This window comes from Hyalella azteca, unplaced genomic scaffold (genome assembly GCF_000764305.2).
Source record: "Hyalella azteca isolate HAZT.00-mixed unplaced genomic scaffold, Hazt_2.0.2 contig366, whole genome shotgun sequence".
Taxonomy (NCBI): domain Eukaryota; kingdom Metazoa; phylum Arthropoda; class Malacostraca; order Amphipoda; family Hyalellidae; genus Hyalella; species Hyalella azteca.
Window position 1 is genome coordinate 1 of NW_025930719.1, and position 25,541 is coordinate 25,541.

General features: G+C 38.3%; 2 protein-coding genes across 2 annotated transcripts in view; both read right to left on the reverse strand.

Annotated features, from left to right (window-relative positions):
- Positions 1–7,156: 7,156 nt before the first annotated feature.
- LOC108666632 lies at positions 7,157–12,998 on the reverse strand (the record flags this gene model as incomplete). Its single annotated transcript, XM_018153543.2, has 5 exons — positions 7,157–7,313; positions 10,004–10,157; positions 10,765–10,907; positions 11,558–11,982; positions 12,513–12,998. Coding segments are annotated over 5 exons (1,365 nt in total), but the record flags the coding sequence as incomplete, so codon positions are not given.
- A 3,125-nt stretch (positions 12,999–16,123) lies between these two features.
- LOC108666633 overlaps positions 16,124–25,541 on the reverse strand; it is a 10,788-nt gene continuing 1,370 nt past the window's right edge. The window contains exons 3-10 of the mRNA XM_018153544.2: positions 24,640–24,835; positions 22,686–22,814; positions 21,661–21,927; positions 20,799–20,888; positions 18,438–18,635; positions 17,993–18,169; positions 16,661–16,866; positions 16,124–16,200 (exon numbers count right to left, since the gene is read on the reverse strand). Of these exons, the coding sequence (XP_018009033.1) occupies positions 16,664–16,866; positions 17,993–18,169; positions 18,438–18,635; positions 20,799–20,888; positions 21,661–21,927; positions 22,686–22,814; positions 24,640–24,835 (1,260 nt within the window). The 3' untranslated portion in view covers positions 16,124–16,200; positions 16,661–16,663. The remainder of the gene's footprint in view (positions 16,201–16,660; positions 16,867–17,992; positions 18,170–18,437; positions 18,636–20,798; positions 20,889–21,660; positions 21,928–22,685; positions 22,815–24,639; positions 24,836–25,541) is intronic.

Below are 25,541 nucleotides of genomic sequence, written 5' to 3' on the forward strand. Positions count from 1 at the left end.
CGTAGGGCAGATCCAATCTTCGGTGTAGAGTCTAATGTAGCGCAGGCCGGAGCATCGCTTATGGGTCCAGGCACTGCACCCGGTGCACCAGAACGAATGTCCTCCCAACGTGACTGGGAGGGAGCAGACCGAGCAGGGGGGGGGTGCGGGCCAGGGTTGGGGTGTATGCCCTGAGTCAGGAGAAGAAGAACGAGCAGGAAGAAGAGATGGGAGGAGAGCAGGGCACAAGGAGCCCCAAGGAAGATAGGCGGCCAAAGATGTGGGTAAGGGAAGGGGAGGCCGAGGTTCCCCTGCCCTTAGAAGAAAAAGTGAAGGAGCCTCCGTCTGGTAGCGATCCGGGCGGGGAGGGCCTCTGCCGTTTGGCCTGGCCCACGTGAATGCCGGGTAACCGGCCGACGCGTAGGCCAGGGTACCCCCACGACGTAGACGCGGCAGAGATCGGGGGCACACATATCAATTTCACAATAATATATTTTTAAAAACATTATTTCTGTTCATACTGCCAGAAGGTTGATCCATAATAAAATTGGAACTATTGTAGGGGTCTTGTATGACATTGAGTTGGCATAACTTCTAATGTGACTACGGTATAAAGAATATATTAAATCGTAACCTGAACTTTGATATTCGTGTATTAAAGCGACTGCATGGTCAACAGCGACCCTGTCATTTATTAATTCAGTGTACACAAACTCAAATTATAATGTGTTAATAGGTTTAACATGAATTTTACCTATTCTTGCACTCACCTGAGAAGCTGGTCAACGCACCTTGAGAGTATTGCATTTCTTGCCCAATGTATCCAACCTTTCGTTCATTTCAGGTAATTTCACATCTTCCTCTGGTTTGTATTTTAGACGCTTTATAATCTCCACGTACTCATGTTTCCTGTTCCCATTAACAACCGGTTGATCCCAGGTCTCCAAATCTTGCTCTGCGGCAATTTTCTGAGCGATCAACGAATCTTTCCACCCATCAAACGCGGACTTAAGGTTAGTCAGTTCGTTGAGCAACTTGGAGATCTCGCTGGTTGTTGAGACCAAATTATTCACGCGCTCAAGCCTGCATTGCATCGTGGTCCGTATTTTTGCTCTGGCGCTACCGTCACACTCTGCCCCATGGATCAGGTCGTCCAGAAGCTCTATGCTGTGGGGGGCGTGGGTGCCCCTGGTGCAGGTAAAGCAGATGAGGTCCTCACAGTCGGCGCAGAGGTAGTCCTGAGTCTTCCCGTGCTGAGGGCAGGACGACGGCGTCCACACGGTACGTGCGTGATTTTGGTCTTCAGACGGGATCAAAGCGTAAATAACTAACATTTCATTAATTGGTTGAGATGTTTGTTTTGTGCATTTAGGACACTTGATGTTTTCAGATACGTTAATAAATTTTGAAATACAGGAGTAGCAAAACGTATGGCCGCAGGTCAGACAAAGCGGCTTATGGAGGTTTGAGTCGAAACTTTCGTAACAAACTTCGCACTCTAGCGTTAGGGTAGCCATGTTGGGCGGAGTTGGTCTGTTCTCTTTATTACTTCTCAATTTATATTAATCACATAATTGCATGGACTGAACAAATTCCTTAGCTTGAGTTAACGAAAGACCGTCTGTAGATAAAACAATTATACTAGCAATATTGCTCGGCACCAGCAGATGCAGCGTGTGTCACTTTTTATAGCGATTAACTTGATACCAATTACACCTTCTGAAAAGAGGGACTTAGCTGGGGACAGTGACTTAATTAAATCTCTTCTTACAAATGGGAAATTTCTCATAAATTAGGAAAGTGAGAATAAATGAGAGCAAAGATAAAGGATTTCAGAGGAGTTTCAGTTTCAGTTTGCTCATAATTGAACAAGATGAGAACATATAAAAAATATTTATAACTTCATATAATGATTATTTATAACTTTAAATAACTATTTTAACGGCCTCAAAATTATCTTGAAATGATTCACATTTGCTGCGTAATGCACTGAACGTCTCACTTATGAACTGCAGGAGTTTTAATAAAGGCAGGTCGCTCGGCAGCCTGAAAATCGGGCTCTAACTCATCAGAGATAAGATTCTAAATCATCAGAGATAAGATTCTAAATCATCAGAGATAAGATTTCTAAATCATTGGGAATAAGATTGTACTGCAATCTCACCTGAAAATAGAGATAATGTTATCAACCAAACATCAACTGTTGCCTTTGCTTCAGCGTTGGATGCTACCTTTAGAGCTGCTTGTTGTGGATCGAGGAATGCAATTAATGCTCAGGATTTACGATCAATTAATTATGGTCCTCAATGGCATTGTATCAAATTGTTCGCTCGATCGCTCTAATTTTCATGTTAATTCAATTAAGTTTTTAGTTTTCTGCTCATAATAATAATGTTTTGAGTCTTCTGGCGATTTTTTACTCAAGCGTTTTAGTGGGTGTTCGTAAACCAATCATTCAGCAATTAACAAAACTAATTATGGTCTAGTATCGGCTTTACCATGTGCTTACTTCAATCAATGCTACCACGCTTGTGAGTGTTGTTAATCGGATGCGATCCTCAGACACCATGGTAGTGACTGGGTGTTTTAATGGTTATTTTATTATCAATAGCATTATAATTAGACCTCATGACTAACCAATATCCGACTTACTGGTGACTCTCGAAGTTCTTCTTAAATTCAAGTAAACAACAAGACTGCGTACATAAACAAGAAAGTTGCCAGAGTTTCATAAACAAAGAGGACGTCTAGCTGTCAAATTTATGGAGAAACATGCGATCTGAGACCAATCCTACCGTACATCTTATATATCAGGAGCTTTAATTCATTAAGGAAGGACTAATTATAAGTACTTATAAAAATTATAATTACTTATAAGCAATTATAGATAATACTTACATGTAATAATTATAAGTACATTAGTCTGCTTAAATCAAAATAAATTCCTGATAACTTAAGGAAACGTTTAGAAGGCCACCTCCGGCACCATCAGCTGATTATAATTGTTGATTATTTTATCTATTACATTATTATATTTATATTATATGCGCGTATCGACTATGCGTGCATCAACGTGCATTGAGATTCAGTTGTGCATTGAGCTGGTTCGTTTTGTACAGAAACTAATAATGTACCTGAGATGATGCTTCTATTGTACATATAAACCAAGATATTTTGGAGAATAATTAGATACTGTGACTGATATTAAACTATTGACCGATAACGTGCATTACGTGTATTATTGACCGATAACGTGCATTTGACCGATAACGTGCAGTTATTCAAGTGAATGCTTGCAAAGGGACTGAGAAGATTTATTTTAAGAACTTAGCCATCGGAAATTCCTCTTCCACTTGAAATACCATTCAACAACTTTATATTAATGGAGGCTATATTAAGAAATAACATTTGAATCCTAAAATTAAGCTATTAGTTTCCATTCAACATTGCTGACACAAGAGAAAATGTTATACAAAAACGCAGGCCTGTTGATACGAGTCGTGTCTTTCGTGTCAAAATACGCGTTGATTTCTTCGCACTTTTTTAATACAATTTCTAAAACTAAATAACTAAATAGGGTACAAAGACTCGTATAATTTTGTTGATTTTATTAATTCCATCGCCAGGGCTACTCGAGGCATGAAAATAAGTTTTTTTTGCAGGCCTCAAGCGCGGACTCAAAGATATGAATGAAACATTGTTCAAATAGAAATGCACTTTTAGCACTTTTGTGTGTCATTTTGACCAAGTTTGGCATGACAGATGGGCGTATCACTGCTACGTCCGCTCTGTGCTCGCGCTGTGGGTGAGAAAGTGTATTTCTACTTGGACACTTTTATCTACACATTTTTCTGAGTGTAAGGCGCAGCGAGATCGCGCCGCCTGTCATCGCCTGGCGGGGGGAGCAGCTCCTGGAAAAAGTTATGATTCGATATCAAACATCAGGCTTTAACACCACTGAAAAAATGAGATTGAAAGTAGACTGCAAAAGCCACATTAAAATGTTTCCGTTGTTTGGAGATTCAATTGAAATCTTTACTAATTCATTTTCTTTGGGCTGGGAAAAAGTTCCGCGTGCCAGAAATTCAGAAAGCATTTTATCTAAATCAAGCTAATCATAAGCTTTAATAATATAAATTTGAACTTGAAGAAATCTGCTCGAATAAAGCCTTTATTATAATATTTTATTTTATTTGTCTTTGAATGTTTCATTGCAAGTAAGCGCTGGAGTCAAGCGATTAATTCTCCGACTGTAGAGTGAAATGAAATTAAAATTTTGCTCTTCTATATATACCTGCATTCAAAAACTTGTCATATAATCGCTTCAATATAAAAGATAAATATAATAGCAACTCTGAGGCGATAATGACCAATACTGGAAAATACATGCATTCCATCTTGTTACAACCACAATGTATTTCACTCAATTATCGAGACTAACCAATCAAAACACGCAAAGAATATCGCCCGGAACACCGCAGACATGATTTTTGACAAGTCTGGTTCCCAAGTCGTAGTCTGCACATATTGCGCCGAATGATATGGCAGTGTTGGTGGGATCAGATGCCGACGTACATTGGATCGTTCGCCGGCAATATGGTCCCGTCGTCCCACTTCCAGACGGCAGCGTTACTGTCGTGTGTCAGAGGAGCCAGAGCAGCTGCCGGAGCAAACAACATAAGTTGAATTTTTTTTTAAATTATTATTATAATAATTACACGGCACAATAAAGCAGATCCGAATTAGTGTACGGTACTTGACATCACTAGCTATAAATTTGATCTTTTAGCATCGGTAACAGGTCAAGTTCTGAAGTTGAAATGTGTGACTTTAGGATTAGATACTTAATAACATATTTGCTACGTATATTCGTTTGGCGCAGGATTTGCATATTTTTCGTTCAGTTGTCTTTATAAAATCGGTTTCTGTAAACAAACAATATACACAGGTAAAAATGGTTACGTAATATTAGTATTGCAGATAAGGTATGATCAAGAAGTAAAATAAATTATTTCGAACATATAACACAATAAAAGTCAAATGTACACGTTACACGGATCTTCAGAATTAAAGCACACGTACCAAACATTTCCTTCTTTAAAGTCTAGAGCCAACACCGCAACTGAAAGTCTAGCTGCTTTTAAAACCGAACTGAAGTAAAATGTATGTGACACGCACGCATCAGGCGTACGAAATATACAATAGAAGTGCATTTGAGAACCAAGAATTCAACAATATTAACTTCCTTTTCTTTGCGTTAGTTTTAAATCAAAAAAAGGCATTTGCAATCTTTTCGTCGCAATCTGTATAGAAGTCGTAATATTTACAGATTCATTAGTATCGCGAATAAACACTTGATGATATCTGTAATGAAGTGTTGCTGCAAATTTCCCACTATTGTATGTCAGACTACGAAGTTTAAGTAGGACCGACTCTGACGTCGGTGTTGAATTGATTATAGCCGTCAGATACTATGCCGATCCCGACTTGCGTACTGGTTCCTCTCTTATAGGATTTTGACTCAGACGCCAGGGTAAGTTGCTGCTTTGGTGGTGAAATTTAGATTGGAATACTTGATGGAATATCGTGATTTTTGTGTATATAACGACTTGTCATGCGTAGATATTTACTTTGCTTTCTGTTGTAGGATCGTGCGTTTTCTCAGATCTCAATGCTCCAGCTCTCTCCTCGCATTTGCTCTCATCGCACTTTAGCTTCCTCCGCATTTAATTTGTTAGCGTTACATTCCTATGCCGCACCTATTTGATTTGTTTAGTTTCGATTTGCCGTTTATCTTTAATAAATAAAATTAAGAAAGTTTGTTTGAGTAAATATCCGCTCGGTCCAAGCTTTTGCTGATTAGGCCAATAGGGAAGTTGCATTCAATTTCCGGTCATTGGTGGACGTGACAATTAGACCATCCGAACTTTGAGGTGACGCGATTTATTAGCTATTATTCAAGATTAGTTCGTAACAATATCTATATGTTCTTTGTCTGTCCTAATCATCATAAAATTCTTGATTCCTGAACAAAATATTGCTAAATGATAGAAGCGATCAAACTAAGGACACTTGAATTCAAACTAAGGAAATTGAATGCAAAATACATTTTTTATATATAAATTCATATATATTACATATTTATGCTTACATATTTATACAAATCCATATTTATGCCATGGATTTGCTTAATTACGTAAGGATTTAAGCAACAAATATCTTCAACAACAAACAGCTTAACACAAGTTTCACGGCCTTGAGAGTGTGCGCATGGGATTCAAATATTGAACATTTCTACTATCGTTATTCGTAAATTCAGAATTCAATCTATGATGCTTTCAACGGTTGGAACTAAGTTAGTAATGGTTAATTTTAAATTTTTCGACGTGATGATTTGAATGAGGTCACATTCAAGGATTTTCAAGTGTATCAGGCGTTTCACCTCAAATTGCAATCTTCTACTTCGAGGCATATGATAGGATTGCCAATTGATCATGATTGTTATATATATGGCATGTTCATTCGTAAGTAACGGGGAATTTCTGGTTTAAAAATAAGTATCATCGAGCATCAGATTTCCTGATGTTTTGTTTAATTATATCAGTTGAAGTTAAAAGCCACATACAAAACTTCAGTCTACAGGGCTAATTCAAGAGAAGGAACACGCGTCAAAGTTGACTCACAAAGCGATGGTCGGCGCTTGAAGCCTCGGACGATGCGAGGGCGTGTGTCAGCGGGGAACCCACGCCGACACATTTGGCAGCGTCGATGGGGTTGTTATGAACAGTTTTAATTGCAACACACTCGCCTATATTTTTGTCGAAGTACTTTCGTTTATTGTACTGGTCATTTGTAACAGATCCTGTGATAAACAAACGGAACAAAGTAAGACCTGTTCATAAATGAAGCTGAGCTTTAAGTGCAAAAAAAAATTTCCTCATATTACAAGGTTTCGACTTGCTTTTACAATACAGCGATGCGAGTTTGTGTTGCTTTTTGTTATAGAATGTAACAGTGAAAGAGTTAACCCTGAAAGAGTTAACCCTTCGTCTGCTGACGGTAACTCTCGTTACCAGGCCTTTAGGTACAAATAGCATTGACAACGGTTAAAGTGTCAGCGCATGAAGAGCTTCAAATATGCTCACCCGGGTTTAAGTTGACCTGCTGGGGGGACCATTCATCCTGTTGTTACAACAGAGTAGGCGAGGTTCTGGTAGTCGTTGGTCGTGTTGCAGTCCAGATTCACCAGAGGCTGGATCAGAGGAAAGTTGAAAGTCCTGTTAGCGTCTCCTCGGCTGGACTGCGACAGAACATTTATGTAGCCCAGGGCCAGGCTGCAAGGATCCGCTGTAAGGAACGAAGCAAATAAGTGATACTTATATCATCATTAGTCTTCTTACATCATTATTAGTTTATTACATTATTATTAGTCTTATTACAAATTATTATTAATCTTCTTATATCTTATATTATTAGTCTTCTTATATCGTAAGTTCACTAAGCACTTAAAGAAAACGCCCTGTAAATTCCTCATGCATGCAGTTGGCAACGAAATTATTCGCAAATTCTTTTCTCTCCAATGTTCTCTTGAATAACTCAAAAATTAATGAATGTACGGGCCTAAGATTTGATTGAACTAAGCAGTATGTCATAGGGAAAATAACACTGCATTTTCAGAACAAAATGTAATTTCAAAACACCGCGTTATTAAACCGCGGTTTCCGAATTTGCTCTACTTTCCATAGTATGCACACTGAATTTGAATATTTGCGCAGTATGTTCTCACTGAAAGGGTTTCCTTCACAATTGGTGTATACTCAAATTAAGAAATTCTTGTCTAAACAATATGCTGAGGTGAAGTCCAGCAGCTATCTCAATCAATCGTCAGCTATATAAAGATCGGGTTCCAAAGGCCGGATCCCTTGTGAATCAAGTCACGAAAAGTTCAAGAATCGGCAACAGGCCATGGGCCTATTTCTTCAACGCCGACACTTCTATTCTATTCTATGTCCTTCCATCTTGATAACATCCAAAAGTCTCTTTCTATAGTTTTTGGTGAGTTTCGAAGTGGTATCCGGTTGGATGTTATCCCGGTGAACATTATTAACGGGGACGTCGAGGTGTCGGTTCCTGCCATTTGACTGCAAACTTCAAGATGGCAAGACGAAAGAATTCATCGTGGATTTGAGAAGCAAAATTACTGACCTACACAAATCTTGCAACGATTATGCATGAGTGCATTTCGAAACGCCTTAATATTCCAAGATCCACCATACAGTCGTGGATGAAAAAGTTCGTACAGTTTGGTACTGCACACACGTCGCCTGGACCAGGGCAGAGATTAACGAAACTTCGCAAAGTACACGTAACTTTCCGTACTTACGTTTAAAAAGTTAAGTATTGCGTAAGTCAGTCGAAATTTGGCATTAACAAAACTCTTACGCAAGTCTCATCTGAAAAGGTATTATCGAAACCATCCAACTAACTGACCAATCAGAGGCTTCGAATTTGCCATTCCTAGCTCCTGTCGACTCAGTGTGCAGTGCGCGTGGATGAAAGGAGGTTGTATTGTGTCAGCGTCATCTGCGTTGACTGACTAGGGAGCATATGGAGAAATGAGTGAGACGTTGTCTAAATAGCAATGACAACGCCTTGATTGTAATTTTTTGCAATCAAGGCAAAAAATTACATTTTTCCCATTCAAATTTTGAGGACTTTTTAGAGAGCTACCTGGAATTTAGAACATTTTGTGAGTTAGAGTTCAACTATCAGCGGAGAAAGAAAGGAATTTGTGTACGTAGCTAGAAAAATGGTTGGCTTGTCAAACTCTACTTAGTTTTGAATCAAAAAGTCATGAAGATATTATTTTAGGGAATGATCACAAAACTCTTAGATACGAATATCAAGATTTGCTTGCAAATTGTAGCACAAAAGGAAAAGAAATTAGCTGGCATAACTTAATTGAAATTTCTTTCTCGAAAAGCACCGTTTAGCACGATCACATATTATGCCATGTTGAATTATTGACAAAATTCTATCACAATTCACCGTGTTGCAAGTAAATCAATAGTTTTATATTGCTTCGGCACACTCAAAACGTCTACGTAACTCCGCTTACGACACCTTCGAGCAGGCGTAGAGCTACGTACGGCTTCTTGTACATAGCTTCCCGCGCAAATGTTTTGATAATACCACCGCTAGAGTTACTTCTTCATATCAGCACTTACGCCACACGTAAGTCGCTACGTGTACCTAGCGATGTTTTGATAATCCGGCCCCAGGAGGAAAGCCCAAACTATCGGAACGATCAGGTCGAAAACTGTGTCGTGAGGTAAATATGAATCCAAAAGTAGAGTTGAAAAACATGCCAATAGATTAGCCACTGAGGGAACGAGCGTGAGTCAGCGTAATATCACATTGTAGTATACAAATGTACTCATGGTTTATACAAAGTCACAGATGAATTCCTAGAGCTTAAAACACGAATTAACGGCAGAGTTTCGCGGCTATAAGCTGAAAAACTGCGTTGCACAACTCATCGAGGTGACCACATTCCTTCTCGCATCAAGTCACCGACATGTGTCACCGACATCAAGTCACCGACAGAGTCAAGTTTCAACCGTGGTCGAGAGCAGACGCTCGTGTTTTTGCGGTCCAAGTTTTTCAACTTTTACTGTGCCGTTTTCGGAACTCTTTCTGCATTTTATTTATGATCCGTGTCAGTGAATGACATCTGTTGAGCTGAATAAAGGGTATTCAACCAAGTATTAAATTAAAATAATGCGGATTTATTGTTTTGTACGAATACTTTTTTCACCCCGAAAAGTGAACATGTTGCATTGTTTTTTGTTGCATTGAGATTTAATTTCTTTTGATAGTATTTTTGAATACTATGCGTCTCTATACATAATTTAAATCACTTTTCCTGTTAAGTTTGTGTACTTACATACATTAAAATACGATTTTTCAAACGTACGAATATTTATTTCCCCCCACTGTATGTTGGACACCCAGACACACATACCTGCTGTCTCTGAAAGGGTGAAGTATGTTGGACACCCAGTCCAAATCACCGTCACCCAGGTCGGGTAAATGGCAGCGGGTAATGTTCCTCCACCCGAGATTCTTCAGGTCAGTGCCAACGCGGGCCGGTGCTTCTCGCACGAAGCAGACATCATCTATACAACAAATTGTACACCAGTTATACAATTATATTTTAGCAAGGTATTGACATTGTCTTATATGAAGGCGTTGTGATATAATTCTCATTCCTCGTTCACGATTTTATTTATCTCTCGCTAATTTAACATTTGTTCACAACTAAAAATTAATACTATTCTTTAAATACTTTTTTCACTTATTTCATTCCATGAATAAATTGGTCCTAAATGAAATTATTGTTATGATCATACATTATCTGAAGCATAGCTGTCGTTTGCACGTCAGATGCGTTTCATCATCTGACTGCATGAATTGTTTTAATTTCAAGATCGGGCTTCTTATACGAATGATAAGGAAAGGGATATCCTATACCAGGAAGCCAGAATGTTTAATTAGTTTTCTTTGTGTTATTCAGACTAAGCATACAAAATCATTTAATTCTACGCAGAGCTTCGGGCCCTGACGATTGAGTTTTAAGGTTTCTTATTCACAGAGGATTCCATTCTAACTTCATTTATGTTTTCATCTTTTTAAACAAATTTCAAAGTGATTAAAGTAGCTATATTCTCAAGAATTTTCTGAACATACTAAATTATAACTTATACTTTTCAAAACTTCACCAACCAGCTCGTAGTGGCAAAGCTGCGCACCGCACGGCGTCCTCCAAGCTGGCCACCCGCACGCCGAACCTCCGCGGCTCCTGACACCGAACGCCCATGTAGGCGAGCACTTGGGCGGGAGAGCCGTAGACGGCACTAAGCCGAGGCCTGCAGGATAATATGGCTGATGGATAAGGATAAGATGGCTGCAGCACGGCACTAAGCCAGGGCCTGCAGGATAATATGGCTGATGGATAAGGATAAGATGGCTGCAAGGATGAAGAGCAGATGATGAGAAGCAGTATAAGATGGCTGTAGCACGGCATGACGCCGGGGTCTGCAAATCCAGAAGCAGGATATAAGATGGCTGCAGCACGGCATTGAGCTGAGGTCTGCAAACCCAGGAGCAGGAAATGATCTGCAAATCCAGGAGCAGGATATGATGGCTGCAGCACGGCACAGAGCCGGGCCATATATAAACATGAGTTTTTGTGCTTGTAAATGTGTCGAAATAGTGTTTTAATATACATGAGTCCTTTTTAAGAAGGAAGGAGCATGTTCTACGATTAATAAATGTTGTATCACAGAGTTCGTATAGCAAGCTGAACTGAAACCTCGAAACGGCTTAGCTAGTGACCGGAACTCGTATTAATTGTTATATCACACATGTCTGGTATATTTTATTGTTAGTTCGTAATTGTAACGTTTGACGCGAATGTTTGTTTTTAAAATTCATGATCTAATAAATGTTTAATATTCTACTTGCCAGACACTCATAGGTCAATCCTAACAACAATGGAAGAATAAACTTTTCCTACCCAAACTGGTTGATGATTGCATCCAGGTCGCTATCCCTCTGTGCTGACGGCTTCCAGAAGGAGTCCAGAGGCAAAAATGTGATGTCCCCGGCGACATTGTCAGTGAGTCCTGTGATGAGCTCCTTCGGCCGCTGGAGGGGGCTGGTGTGAAGAGACAAAACTATGAGATGACTGGGCTTCCTGTTGTTGGACAGGCTAGCGATAACTCTTTCTCCTTCATCATAGTTAGTGACTGTCCACGGTTTGCCATTCGGCAAGAGGTTACGCACGAAGTTCTGTTTCCGAAGAACTCTGGGGGTGTAGTGAACTTTCGCGCTGGGTGTTGAGGTGCTCTGCACTGGGGGTGCGGCCTCCCCCATCCCGCTGGGTGTTGTGGTGTCCAGCACTGGGTGGGGAGTGGTAGTCGTCTGTCTTGCGATCAACTCCTGGGTGAGAATCGGACCGTGGAAATGCAGTCAGAGCTAATGGCTACCTTCATATAGTTCGACTCATATAACATCGGTCATTAGTGATGCTGTATGACCACATAAAAAATTTACATACATTCCTGACAGATGAGGTATCGTTATTTTGAAGCAGTTTAACATGCTACACATATGCATTTCGCAATAATATAATTTTAAAAACATTATTTCTGTTCATACTGCAAGAAGGTTGATGCATAATAAAATATTATTGGAACTATTGTTGGGGTCTTGTATGACGTTGCGTTGGCATAACTTCGATGTTACTAAGGTATAAAGAATATATTAAATCGTAACCTGAACCTTAATGTTCGTGTATTAAAGCGACTGCTCAACCGCGACCCTGTCATTGATTAATTCAGTGTACACAAACTCCAATTATAATGCGTTTAAAGAGTTTCAACATGAATGTTATCTATTCAACTTATATAAGATGCTTCTTGTGATAGAGGTCCTATTCTTGCACTCACCCGAGAGGTCGGTCAACGCACCTTCAGAGTATTGCATTTATTGCCAAGTATATCCAACTTTTCGTTCATTTCAGGTAAGTTCACATCTTCCTCTGGTTTGTATTTTAAACGCTTTATAATCTCCACGTACTCATGTTTCCTGTTCCCATTAACAACCGGTTGATCCCAGGTCTCCAAATCTTGCTCCGCGGCAATTTTCTGAGCGAGCAACGAATCTTTCCATCCATCGAACCCGGACTTAAGGTTAGTCAGTTCGTTGAGCAACTTGGAGATCTCGCTGGTGGTTGAGACCAAATTATTCACGCGCCCAAGCCTGCATTGTATCGTGGTCCGTATTTTTACCCTGGCCCTACCGTCACACTCTGCCCCAGAGATCAGGTCGTCCAGAAGCTCGATGCTGTGGGGGGCGTGGGCGCCCCTGGTGCAGGTAAAGCAGACGAGCTCCTCGCAGTCGGCGCAGAGGTAGTCCTGTGTCTTCCCGTGCTGAGGGCAGGACGACGGCGTCCACAAGGTACGTGTATGAGTTTAGCCATCAGACGGGATCAAGGCGTAAATAACTAACATTTCATCAATTGGTTGGGATGTTTGTTTTGTGCATTTAGGACACTTGATGTTTTCAGATACGTTAATTAATCTTGAAATACAGGAGTAGCAAAATGTATGGCCGCAGGTCAGGCAAAGCGGCTTATGAAGATTTGAGTCGAAATTTTCGTAACAAACTTCACACTCTAGTGTTGGGGTAGCCATGTTGAATGGAGTTGGTCTGTTCTCTTTATTACTCCTCAATTGATATTAATCACATAATTGGCATAGACTGAACAAATTCCATTGCTTGAGTTAATGAAAGACCGTCTTCATACAGATAAAGCAAGCATATACCAGCAATATTGCCCGGCGCCGCATATGCAGCGTGTGTCAATTTTTACAGCGATTAACTTGATACCAATTCTATCTTCTGAAAAGAGCTGGGGACGGTGACTTAATTAAATCTCTTCTTAAAAATGGGAAATTTCTCCTAAATTAGGAAAGTGAGAATAAACGAGAGCAAAGATGAATGATTTCAGAGGAGATAATTTATTATTTATCTCATAATTGAACAGGAAGAGAACATATAAAAATAATTACAACTTCAAATAATGATTATTTATAACTTTAAATAACGATTTTAACAGCCTCAAAATTATCTTGCAATGATTCACATTTACTGCGTAATGCACTGAACGTCTCACTTATGAAATGCAGGAGTTTTAATGGAGGCAGATCGCTGGGCAGCCTGAAAATCGGACTCTAACTCATCAGAGATAAGATTTCTAAATCATTTGAGATAAGATTGAACTGCAATCTCACCTGAAAATAGAGATAATGTTATCAGCCATACATCCACTGGTGCCTTTGGATCAGCGTTGGATGCTACATTTAGAGCAGCTTGTTGTGGATTGAGGAATGCAATTAATGACTTTCGATTTGCAATCAATTAATCATATGGTCCTCAATGGCATTGTATCAAATTGTTTGCTCGATCGCTCTGATTTTCATGTTAATTCAATTAAGTTCTTTTATTTTTCTGCTCATAATAATAATGTTTCTGAGTCAGTTGGTGATTTTTTACTCAAGTGTTTTAATGGGGGTTTGTAAACCAATCATTCAGTAATTAACAAAACTAATTATGATCTAGCATCTGCTTTGCCATGTGTTTACTGCAATCAAGGCTACCACGCATGTGAGCGTCGTTGATCTGATGCGATTCTCAGCCAATGCAATTGTTTTATTAATTATTGTATTATTCATTACATTATTAGACCTCATGACAAACTCATATCCGACTTATTGGTCACTCTCGAAGTTCTTAAATTCAAGTAAACAACAAGGCTGCGTAAATAAACAAGAAAGTTGCACAAGTTTGATGTGTAACGAGAACGTCTGTCAATGTGAGGAGAAACATTCGATCTGAAACCCATACAACCGTATATCTTATATCTCAGGAGCTTTAATTCATTAATGAAGGATTAATTATAAGTACTTATAAAAATTATAATTACTTATAAGCAATTATAACTAATACTTACTTGTATTGATTATAAGTACATTAGTCTGCTTAAATCGCAAGTAACCTAGAATTTAGGAGCATTGAAAAGGCCAAATAAATTCCTTATAACTTGAGGAAATGCTTAGAAGACGATCTCCGGCACCATCAGCTGAATATACTTGTTGATTATACTATCTATTATTAGCGCATTTTCTCATTTATGGAAAAAATGAACTATTGTGCTAGCCACGTCCGTCTGTCTGTCTGTCCGTGACTTCAAGTTTTCGTCGACGTAGTGTCACTCACTACAGTGGGTATTGAGTTATATTTTATTATTATATTATATGCGTGTATTGACTATGCGTGCATTGACTATAAAGCGTGTATCAACGCGCATTGAGATTCAGCTGTAGAGCAGATTAGTTTTGTACAGGAAGTAAATGTGTTTGTTAAAATATTTCTATTTTACATATAAATCACGGTATTTAGAAGAATATTTAGATACCGTGACGGCCAACTATTGACCGAAAACGTGCATTACGCTTGCAGTTATCCAAGTGAATGCTTGCAAAGGACCTGAGAAGATTAATTTTTAGAGCTTAACTATCGGAAATTCCTCCTCCACTTGAAACACCATTGAACAAGGTTACAATAATGGAGGCTATATTAAGAAATAACATTTGAATCCTAAAGATTTGAGTTTCCATTCAACTTTGCTGACACAAGATAAAATATGACACAAAAACACAGACCTGCTGATATAAGTCTTGTCGTTCGTGTTTAAATACGCGTTGATTTCTTTCCATTGTACAACACTTCTCTTTAACTTCACTTCTTGTTGTTTATCTGTCTGTCTGTCTGCTACAAATCTTATAATCGAATTTTAACACACTTCTACCTGTCCAATCGATCTGAAATTGTGCACACTTGCGTAAAGTTGAAGACAATGCATGAATCAATTGACAGAATAAATAATTTTAAAAGTGAAAAATATATATATTTTTTTCAATATTAAAAAATTGGAAAATAATTTTGTCTGCTATAAATCTTATAATCAATATTTAACACACTTCTAACTGTCCAATCTATATGAAATTTTGCACACTTACGTAAAGTCCGAGACAATGCATGAATCAATTGACAGAATAAATAGTTTTGAAAATTTAATTTCTTTTATGCATTAAAATAATTAAAAAATGAATTTTTTTAATATTCAAAAATAAAATTAGAAATTCATTGTACATATTTTACATTGGAGACACTGGATTTTTTAGAAGTGTTGTCTTTAAAAAGTAATTTTTAAACGTATATTATTTAAAATATGACTTCCAAACCTGAATACGTAAATAGGGTACAAAGACTCGTGTAATTTTGTTGATTTTATTAATTCCATCGCCAGGGCTACTCGAGGCACGAAAAGAAATTTATTTGAAGGCCTAAAGCTCGCACTCAAAGATATGCATGAGACATTGTCCAAGTAGAGATGCACTTATGGCCCTTTTGTGGGTCATTTTGACCAAGTTTGGCATGACAGATGGGCGTATCACTGCTACGTCCGCTCTGTGCTCGTGCTGTGGGTGAGAAAGTGTACCTCTACTTGGACACTTTTATTTACACATTTTTCTGAGTGCAAGACGCCGCGAGATCGCGCCGCCTGTCATCGCCTGGCGGGGGGAGCAGCTCCTGGAAAATGTGAAGATTGGATATCAAACATCAGGCTTTAACACCACTGAACAATGAGATTGAAATTCGACTGCAAGAACCGCATTAAAATGTGTCCGTTCTTTGGAGATTAAATTGAAATCCTCACTAAAAATTTTATTCTTTAGGATGGGAAAAAGTGCGGCGTGCCTGAAATTCAGACAGCATTTTATCTAAATCAAGATAATCATAAGCTTTAATAATATAAATTTGATCTAGTCAGCGCTGGAGTCAAGCGATTAATTCTCCGACTGTAGAGTGAAATGAAATTAAAATTTAGATCTTCTAAATAAATCTGCATTCAAAAAACTTGTGATACAATTGATCCATTATAAGTAATATATATAGTAGCTACTCTGAGGCGATAATTACAATACTGGAAAATACAAGCTTCCCATCTTGTTACAACTACAATGTATTTCACTCAATTATCGAGACTAACCAGTCAAGGCACACAAAGAATATTTATCTGCGAAATGGTGCAGATTGTAGCTTCGACAAGTCTTGTTCCCAAGTAGTAGATCGCACATGTTGCGAAGTTGGCAGTGCTGGTGGGATCAGAGGCCCACATGGCATCAGTCGCCGGCAAGATGGTCCCGTCATCCCACTTCCAGACGCTACCATTGTAATTCAAAGGAGCCAGAGCAGCTGCCGGAGCATAAAACATAGGTTGATGGCTTTATGTAAGAAAATGATTATTAAAATTAAGGGAACAGTAAAGCAGAGCCGAATTAGTGCTAGGGCACTTAACATCACTAGCTATGAATTACTATCTATATCAAGTCAAGTTCTGAAATTGAAATGCTTGACTTTAAGTAGATATTTACTAATATTTTAACTTCCGTTTCTTTGTGTACTATTTAATCAAAAAGAAGCCATTGTTCTCTTTTCGTCGCAAATTGTACATCAGTAGTAATATTTAAAGATTTATTAGTAACGAGAATAAACACTTAATGATTTCTATGTTCTTTTTCTGTGCTTATCATTAAAAAATTCTTGATTTTTAATTAAACAAAATATTGGTAAATAACGGAAGATATGGAATTAAGGATACTTCAGAAGATATCGAACTAAGGATACTTCGTAATTAAACGCAATGCAAAATACATATTCTATATATAAATGCACACATATTACATATTTATGCATACATATTAAGTATACATAATTACACCCCCAAGGATTTGCTCTATTGCGTAAGGTTTCAAGCAATAAATATCTTATACAACAATTAACTTAATACAATTTCATGACCTTGAGAGGGTTTGCAGGGGATTCGAATATTAAACTTTTGTAATATTGTCATTCGTGTACCTACTCCGAATTCAAATGATGATGCTTTTGGCTGTTGGCAATTACTTTACTTTGTTGGCAATTACTTTACTATATATATGTATAATTTATATTATGTATTGCTTTTTCTGCACTCGGAAATGGTTCATTTAACTAACTGAGCGAATTCAGCCCATAGGACAATCTCCTACTTCAGTGAATATGATTGTTAGTTGATCATGATTGTTATATACAGGGTGTTTCAGAATTAAGTAACCCTTTTAATTTGTTAATAAATAAAAAACTAAGAACGTTATGAAGTATATGACATGTTCTTTCGTAAACAAAGGAAAATTCAGGTTTAAAGTTAAGTATCATCGAGCATCAGATTGCCGGACTGATAATGTTTTGTTGAATTCTTTTAATTGAAGGTAAAAGCCGATTACAAAACGTTAGTCTAATGTAATAATTCAAGAGAAGGAACACGCGTCAAAGTTCTCACAAAGCGATGGTCGGCGCTCGAAGCCTCGGACGATGAGTGCGTGTGTCAGCGGGGAACCTACGCCGACACAACTGGTAGTAACGGAGAATGGGTACTGGACATTTTGAATCGCAACACACTTGCCAATATTTTTGTCGAAGTACTTTTCTTTAGCGTTCTGGCCTTTTTCAATCGATCCTGTAATAAAGAAACGGAACAAAGTAAGACCTGATCATAAATGAAGCTGAGCTTTAAGTGTAAAAAAATATTTCCTCAAATTACAAGGTTTCGACTTGCTTTTACAATGAAACGATGCGAGTTGATGTTGCTTCTTGTTATCGAATGCTGCAGTGAAAGAGTTCACCCTTCGTCTACTGACGGTAACTCTGGTTACCAGGCCTTTAGGTACGAATAGCATTGACAACGGTTAATGTGTCAGCGCATGATGAGCTTCAAATATGCTCACCCGGGTTTAAGTTGACTTGCTGGGGGGCCACTCCATTTGTTACAACAGAGAAGGCGAGGTTCTGGTAGTCGTTGGTCGTGTTGCAGTCCAGATTCACCTGCGACTGGGTCACAGGAAAGTCGAAAGTCCTGTTAGCGTCGCCTCGGCTGGACTGCGACAGAACAATTCTGTAGCCCAGGGCCAGCCTGCAAGGATCCGCTGTAAGGAACGAAGCAAATAAGTGATACTTATATCATCATTAGTCTTCTTACATCATTATTTGTTTTCTTATATCATTAGTCTTCTTATATCATTAGTCTTCTTATATCGTAAGTTCACTAAGCATTTAGAGAAAACGCCCATTAAATTCCTCATGCAGTTAGTAACGAAATTATTCATAAATCATTTTCTTTTCAATGTACTCTTGAATAACTCAAAAATAAATGAATGTACGAGCCTAATATTTGATTGAACAAAGCAATATGTAACAAGTAAAACAACACTGCAAATAACACAGATTGTAATTTCAAAACGTTTTAACATGCAGAAATTCCTCAAAACCTTCATACACAGTTATTCGTATGACTGGAAAATACTAACATAGTTGCAATGTTAATAATCAATGGTATGTCCTACATCTTGATAACATTCAGCAGTCTTTTTCTATAGTTTTTTTATGAGATTTGTAGCGGTATCCGGTTGGATGGTGACGTCATTCAAGTGGTGTCGGCTCCTGCCATTTAACTGCAAACTTCAAGATGGGCAAGACGAAGGAATTCAGTGTGAATTTAAGAAGCAAAATAATTGACCTACACAAATCTTGCAATGATTATGGGTGCATCTCGAAACGCCTGAATATTCCTAGATCCACTGTACAGTCGGTGATGAAAAAGTTCGTACAGTTTGGTACTGCACACACGTTGCCTAGACCAGGACGGAAGCCCAAGCTATCGGAACGATCAGTTCGAAAACTGTGTCGGGAGGTAAATATGAATCTGAAAGTGGAATTGAAAAGCATTTTCAATGGATTAGCCAGTGAGCGAACAAGCGTTAGTCAGGGTACCATACAGCGTTGTCTCAACAAGAATGGCCTGCATTGACGCTGACCGCGATGAGTCGCACTTCACACACGACGTCATGTTGCTGCTCGTTTGACATTCACAAGATCTTACGTGGACAAAGGGGAAGGCTTTTGGAACCAAGTATTATTGAGTAACAAAACACAAGTTAAGATATTTGGGCATACATTAAGAAGAAGATTTGGCGCAGAAATGGGGAGGCTTTCCTTCCGACGAAGAACACAATCCCAACCGTCAATCCCAACCTGGGGGTGGATCAATGATGTGTTGGGGATGTTTCTCCTTAATTGGCACCGGGAAGTTAGTTCCAATTGAAGGAGTAATGAACTCAGATGTTTATATATCGGCTTTGAATGAAAACCTGCAAATATCCGCTCGGACATTTGTTTTTTTAACGACGATGGATATTTCAGTAAGATAATGATTCGAAACATACTTCGAAAGCTTTACAACCAGTTGACTTGATAAAGCAAAGGTCACTGTTCTCTATGGCTAGCAAATAGCCCCGACTAGAACCCGATTGAAAATTTATGACGAGAGTTGAAAGATAGAATCAATAATTGGGCTCTTGATAATCGCCAAGAATTGAAACAAGTCGCAATTGAATAATGAGATAATATCAAACTGATACCACTGCGAATCTCATCAAAAATTAAACAAAGAGACTGCTGGAGGTTATGAGGATGGAAGGACATGCCATTGATTATTATTATTATTGCAACTATAATGGTATTTTCCCACTGTACAAATAATTGTGTGTGAAAGTGCTTCGCATGTTAAAACTTTTTTAAATTACATTTGATATGAAAATATAGTGTTATTTTCCCTATTAAATACCGTTTAGTTTATTCAAATCTTAGGCTCATACATTCATTAATTTTAGATTTATTCAAGAAAACGTTGAAAATAAATGCGTGTACGAATATTATCGTCGTTAACTTCATATTTAATAAAATCAATCAAGGATCATTGATCGTACACGTTTTAATTGAAGATATGATGAATTTATTTTGATTTTTTTGCTGATAAGTTTTTGATTAGGGATACTGGAATGACTTTTTATAGTTGGCAATCAATTTGTTGTACCTTTTGTGTTAAATTCAGCTGAAATTTAAACAGAATCGAACAAAAGAAATTGAAATGGATCTTATCTTACATGTTTTAGGAAGCTGCACTATAAATGTTGCCATTCGTCATTCAAATTAAAAAAATAATGACGTCTCTTTAAAAACCCATTGCAGTGCCTAATTTGATTTTGCACCTTCATGAGGGATATACAGTGTAAGTGCACGCAATATCTTACACTGAATGACGTTTGAGAAGGCGAGCGTCAACGAAGAGAAGTTGTTCGTTGACACGAGGGCGGTGGTGTTAACTGCGACCTGCAGTACAGCTGAGAGACAGGAAATTACCGCAATGATTCTCCCAGCTCAGCGAAAAATGCTCATTCAATCAAATGAGAAATGAATTGAATGAATGAGAAATGAATGAATGAAGGAATATCGTTGTGAAATTGTTCCGAAGACCAGCGCAACCACCGCGTAAATCTTAAAATTGCTCTGGAATAACATTACGGACAAACTATTAATATTCGTTGTTATTATTCAGAAAAGAATTTAACAGCATAATTTTACTGAATTTTTCTAAATTAATATTATTAACTCCATCTAAACCACTTCCAAATTGTTGCCACTCTGTTTTTCATGATTCTCATTTCAACATAGTCAGCCAATTTGAGGTGCAGGATATAATTAAATTTTCGATATTAAACCTTTAATACCACCTGACATACAGTGTACGGCGTTATTATTGCTCACTTCAGTGTGTTGTACTCTCTTAATAATCCAATGATAATTTAAGATTGCGCACGTGCACCTACAAAACATATACTTATGAAATTTCAACACTCACCTTATACGTTCAGCTCACTCTACGTTGATAAGTCCTGTTCACGCCTCATGACATGTTATAGAGATGCTAATTAAGCGTGTCAGTAACTCAGAACAATCAACAGCAATAATTATGTTTCTACAGCATAAAATTAATTTAATAATACTTAAAACGTGATCATACTGGCTGAGATGAAATGCACTATAGGTATTCATTTCGGACAAAATATGAAAATTGATTTTTGACAATAATTCATACATATCATTAAAGCTAACCTGAGTCGGGCAGTTGGTAGCTGACGCTGGGTCCCCGAGGCGTGGCCCCAAAATATGCGGTCAGGGTGAAATTGAGCCCCAGACATCCTGTCATCTCCGTCACCAACTGGGCCCCGCTTGTCACCACTTCGGTCTTGCCATCGAACTTGAGGAGGTAGGAGTAGAACTCGGTGTAGGGGCTGGCATCAGAGAAGGTGACGTTTAACTTCACCTGGTAGAGGGACTCTCCTCTAGCCAGCGACACCACCAAGTTGGACAACACAGAGTCTGCAGAGTTTCGGGGGACACCAGTAGAGTTCAGTGTATACGAGTATTAACCAAGCCTAGTCACAAATAGTCATAACCAAAAATGATAAATCAGTCAAACAAAAAGCTTTAGTCCCTTATTAGCGTATGAAAAATACATTTTATTCGTAAATTCGTCATAATTCGCACTCGGTACGTACGAATAATTCGATAGAATGGTTGTCTAGGAGCCTTCGGTAAAATACAGAAAATAATTCTAGTTTGTCCTGTTATTATATATATTATGGAACTATATATATATCCATCACATTGCTCATGAATACGAGTATTACAACAGTTCAAACTTTTTCTTTGGAGGGATGAACACAATCTAGGGAAATGCTAAACCACATTCTACGCCTAACCAAGTGAAGCTATGCATATCGAAAGGAGGTTCTGAAATAACAGAAGTCGTTTTGATACTGGAGATATTACTGAGCAAGTTTTTATGCGAGAAAGTGTTGTTATATGGATACGGTGCTCTATTAATATTTAATAAATTCTTATAAATTAAAAAAATAATTATTTGTCTAGAAGTGTGTATGAGTATCTGGCACTGTTGAGATTCGGTTCTATTAACAAGAAGGTTACGAACAACCGAGTCGATGAATGTCATAGAGGTGCTAACTTAGGATTTGGTTCATTGGTTGTATATACGCATTTTTCACATAGGTTGAATGAATCAAACTAATTAATTACATTCTATTCATTCACGCGGCAATTTCCCTGTTTTCTCTCACCGGGGAGTCTGACGTTGGGGTCTGAAGTGTAAAGAATCACGTCCCCCGCCGTGAGGCAAGCTTCCTTCACAGGAATGCTCGCGTTCATAGCCAGACATTGTCCTTGGCGAAGCAGGAATGTCGCCAGTTCTGGAGGATTATAAATATTTGTCAAATTTCGTATATTTTAAACCTGTTTGCACAGTATATAGGGTCTATGTAAGCGCGTATCCAGGATACTTATCGTGTCGGGATATTGTGTATAGGTACGTGCCCTAACAGCCCGTATCCAGGGATACTTATCGTGTCGGGATATTGTATATAGGGGCTGTTGGGGCGCGTATCCAGGATACTTATTTATCTAGTCTGTTCTTGAACGCGTTCATACTTGGAGCGCCAACGATGTCATCGGGGAGGCTGTTCCACATGTCGGGAAAATATTGGAGGAAAAGGAGGGCAGGGAGTGAAAGATTTGAATAATGAAGGAAATGATTGGCAGAGACAGATGAAAGGATTGGAGGAAAGGAAGGCAGGTTTGGAGAAAAATAGTGAAGGGAGCGAAGGATTTGAGAAAAGGAAGGAAATGATTGGCAGAGAGGGAAGGAAGGATTGAAGAGGGATTGTTCCATTAAAAATTTCCGATGCCGACCGCCAATAACGGATTTCAGATTCTTAATCTACACCCCAAAAAATATATAATTAGAAAAGCACCCTTTTTGGATGCACTTAATCTAAAGTATTAAAGAAAGATTGGAAAGATTGGAAGAAAACGATGAAAGATTTTCATCAAAAATCTGTATCAGATTATATTCTTAATTTTGAAGGACGAATGAAATGGGAGTTGTATCATCTATGCAACATGAGGGTTTCAAATGGTCTCTTCTTAATATCAACACACAAACTTCATTATTATTACCAGGGTATGGATTACTAGAGTGACGGTTGTAAGGTAACAGAATTCCAAAATCATTAGAATTATCAAGCTTGGGATAACCTGCTAGTGCACAAAACTACAGCCGAGCATAACTTCTTGCTCTTACCATGCTGTTTTTTGTATTGTTTATGAACTCTTCGCATCAGATTCGTTTTATGAACACGTTCACATCAGAATAGTTTTAGAAACACGTTCATATCAGAATAGTTTTAGAAACACGTTCATATCAGAATAGTTTTAGAAACACGTTCATATCAGAATAGTTTTAGAAACACGTTCATATCAGAATAGTTTTAGAAACACGTTCACATCAGAATAGTTTTAGAAACACGTTCATATCAGAATAGTTTTAGGAACACGTTCATATCTGAATAGTTTTAGAAACACGTTCATATCAGAATAGTTTTAGAAACACGTTCATATCAGAATAGTTTTAGAAACACGTTCATATCAGAATAGTTTTAGGAACACGTTCATATCAGAATAGTTTTAGGAACACGTTCATATCTGAATAGTTTTAGAAACACGTTCATATCAGAATAGTTTTAGAAACACGTTCATATCAGAATAGTTTTAGAAACACGTTCATATCAGAATAGTTTTAGGAACACGTTCATATCAGAATAGTTTTAGAAACACGTTCATATCAGAATAGTTTTAGAAACACGTTCATATCAGAATAGTTTTAGGAACACGTTCATATCAGAATAGTTTTAGAAACACGTTCATATCAGAATAGTTTTAGAAACACGTTCATATCAGAATAGTTTTAGGAACACGTTCATATCAGAATAGTTTTAGAAACACGTTCATATCAGAATAGTTTTAGAAACACGTTCATATCAGAATAGTTTTAGGAACACGTTCATATCAGAATAGTTTTTGGAACACGTTCACATCAGAATAGTTTTAGGAACAAGTTCACATCAGAATAGCTTTAGTAACACCTTCACATCAGAATAGCTTTAGGAACACGTTCACATCAGAATAGTTTTAGAAACCCTTCAACACCAGAAAAAGCAAACTACCAAGGCCTCTCACTTCCTCTGGCAGCTCGCTCAGCGCAAGAAACAACGTCGCCTCCGACACCCAAGTCTGCCCACACGCCGAGGCGCCCATACATCGTCTCAGACACTGCCCCCCTGAAGTAGGCGACCCCCAACTTGGTCTTGAGCGAATACAGCTGCGCGCGCACTGCTTGTGCCATGCAGGAAAGCTTCGAAGGCGGTTTCGAGAGCTGGAGAAAATTTTTCACATTATTATTTTTTTGCGACTTGTATACTTTCTCCATGCGTTGTAATATTTATCATATTTGTTGTAATATTTATTACATTGATTTTAATCTTTATTATTTTGATTGTAGTATTTATTACATTGGTTGTAATATTTATTTCATTGTTTGTAATATTTATTACATTGGTTGTAATATTTATTCCACGATAATCGGTATACTCGAAATTTCTAGATGAGCCTCATTGTTGTTGAGTCACCAGTCTCTGGTTACTAACGGACATGCAAACAGGTTGTGCATGTCTATGTGCAGGGTTGGCCAAGGGGTTACAGTTCAGAGTGACAAGATTGGAGCAGCGAGCTATGGGTTTGATTCCAGCTTACTGCGATAGTTCTGGTCAGAATCGGTTATAAGGCCGGGCGGTAAAGAACAGTAAAATTCAAGCATTGAGTTGCGTGTTCGAGACTGCAACAGGCTGACAAGGTGCAATTAACTAGTGGCTACAGGTGCAACTAGGAGCCACTGGTGCAACTAGGGGCTACAGGTATAACTACCCTATCAAAATTTGGATGCCTGTCAGCCGCTGGCTCAGGGTCGCCCCAAATTCTTTTTGCGGTGTAAATTAGAAGCTCTATGTCCGCTTTAGGTTCCGGTTGCCGGAGCGAAATAAGCGCCGAAAGAGAATCTTTTGAAATACCCGTCGAGCTTGGGG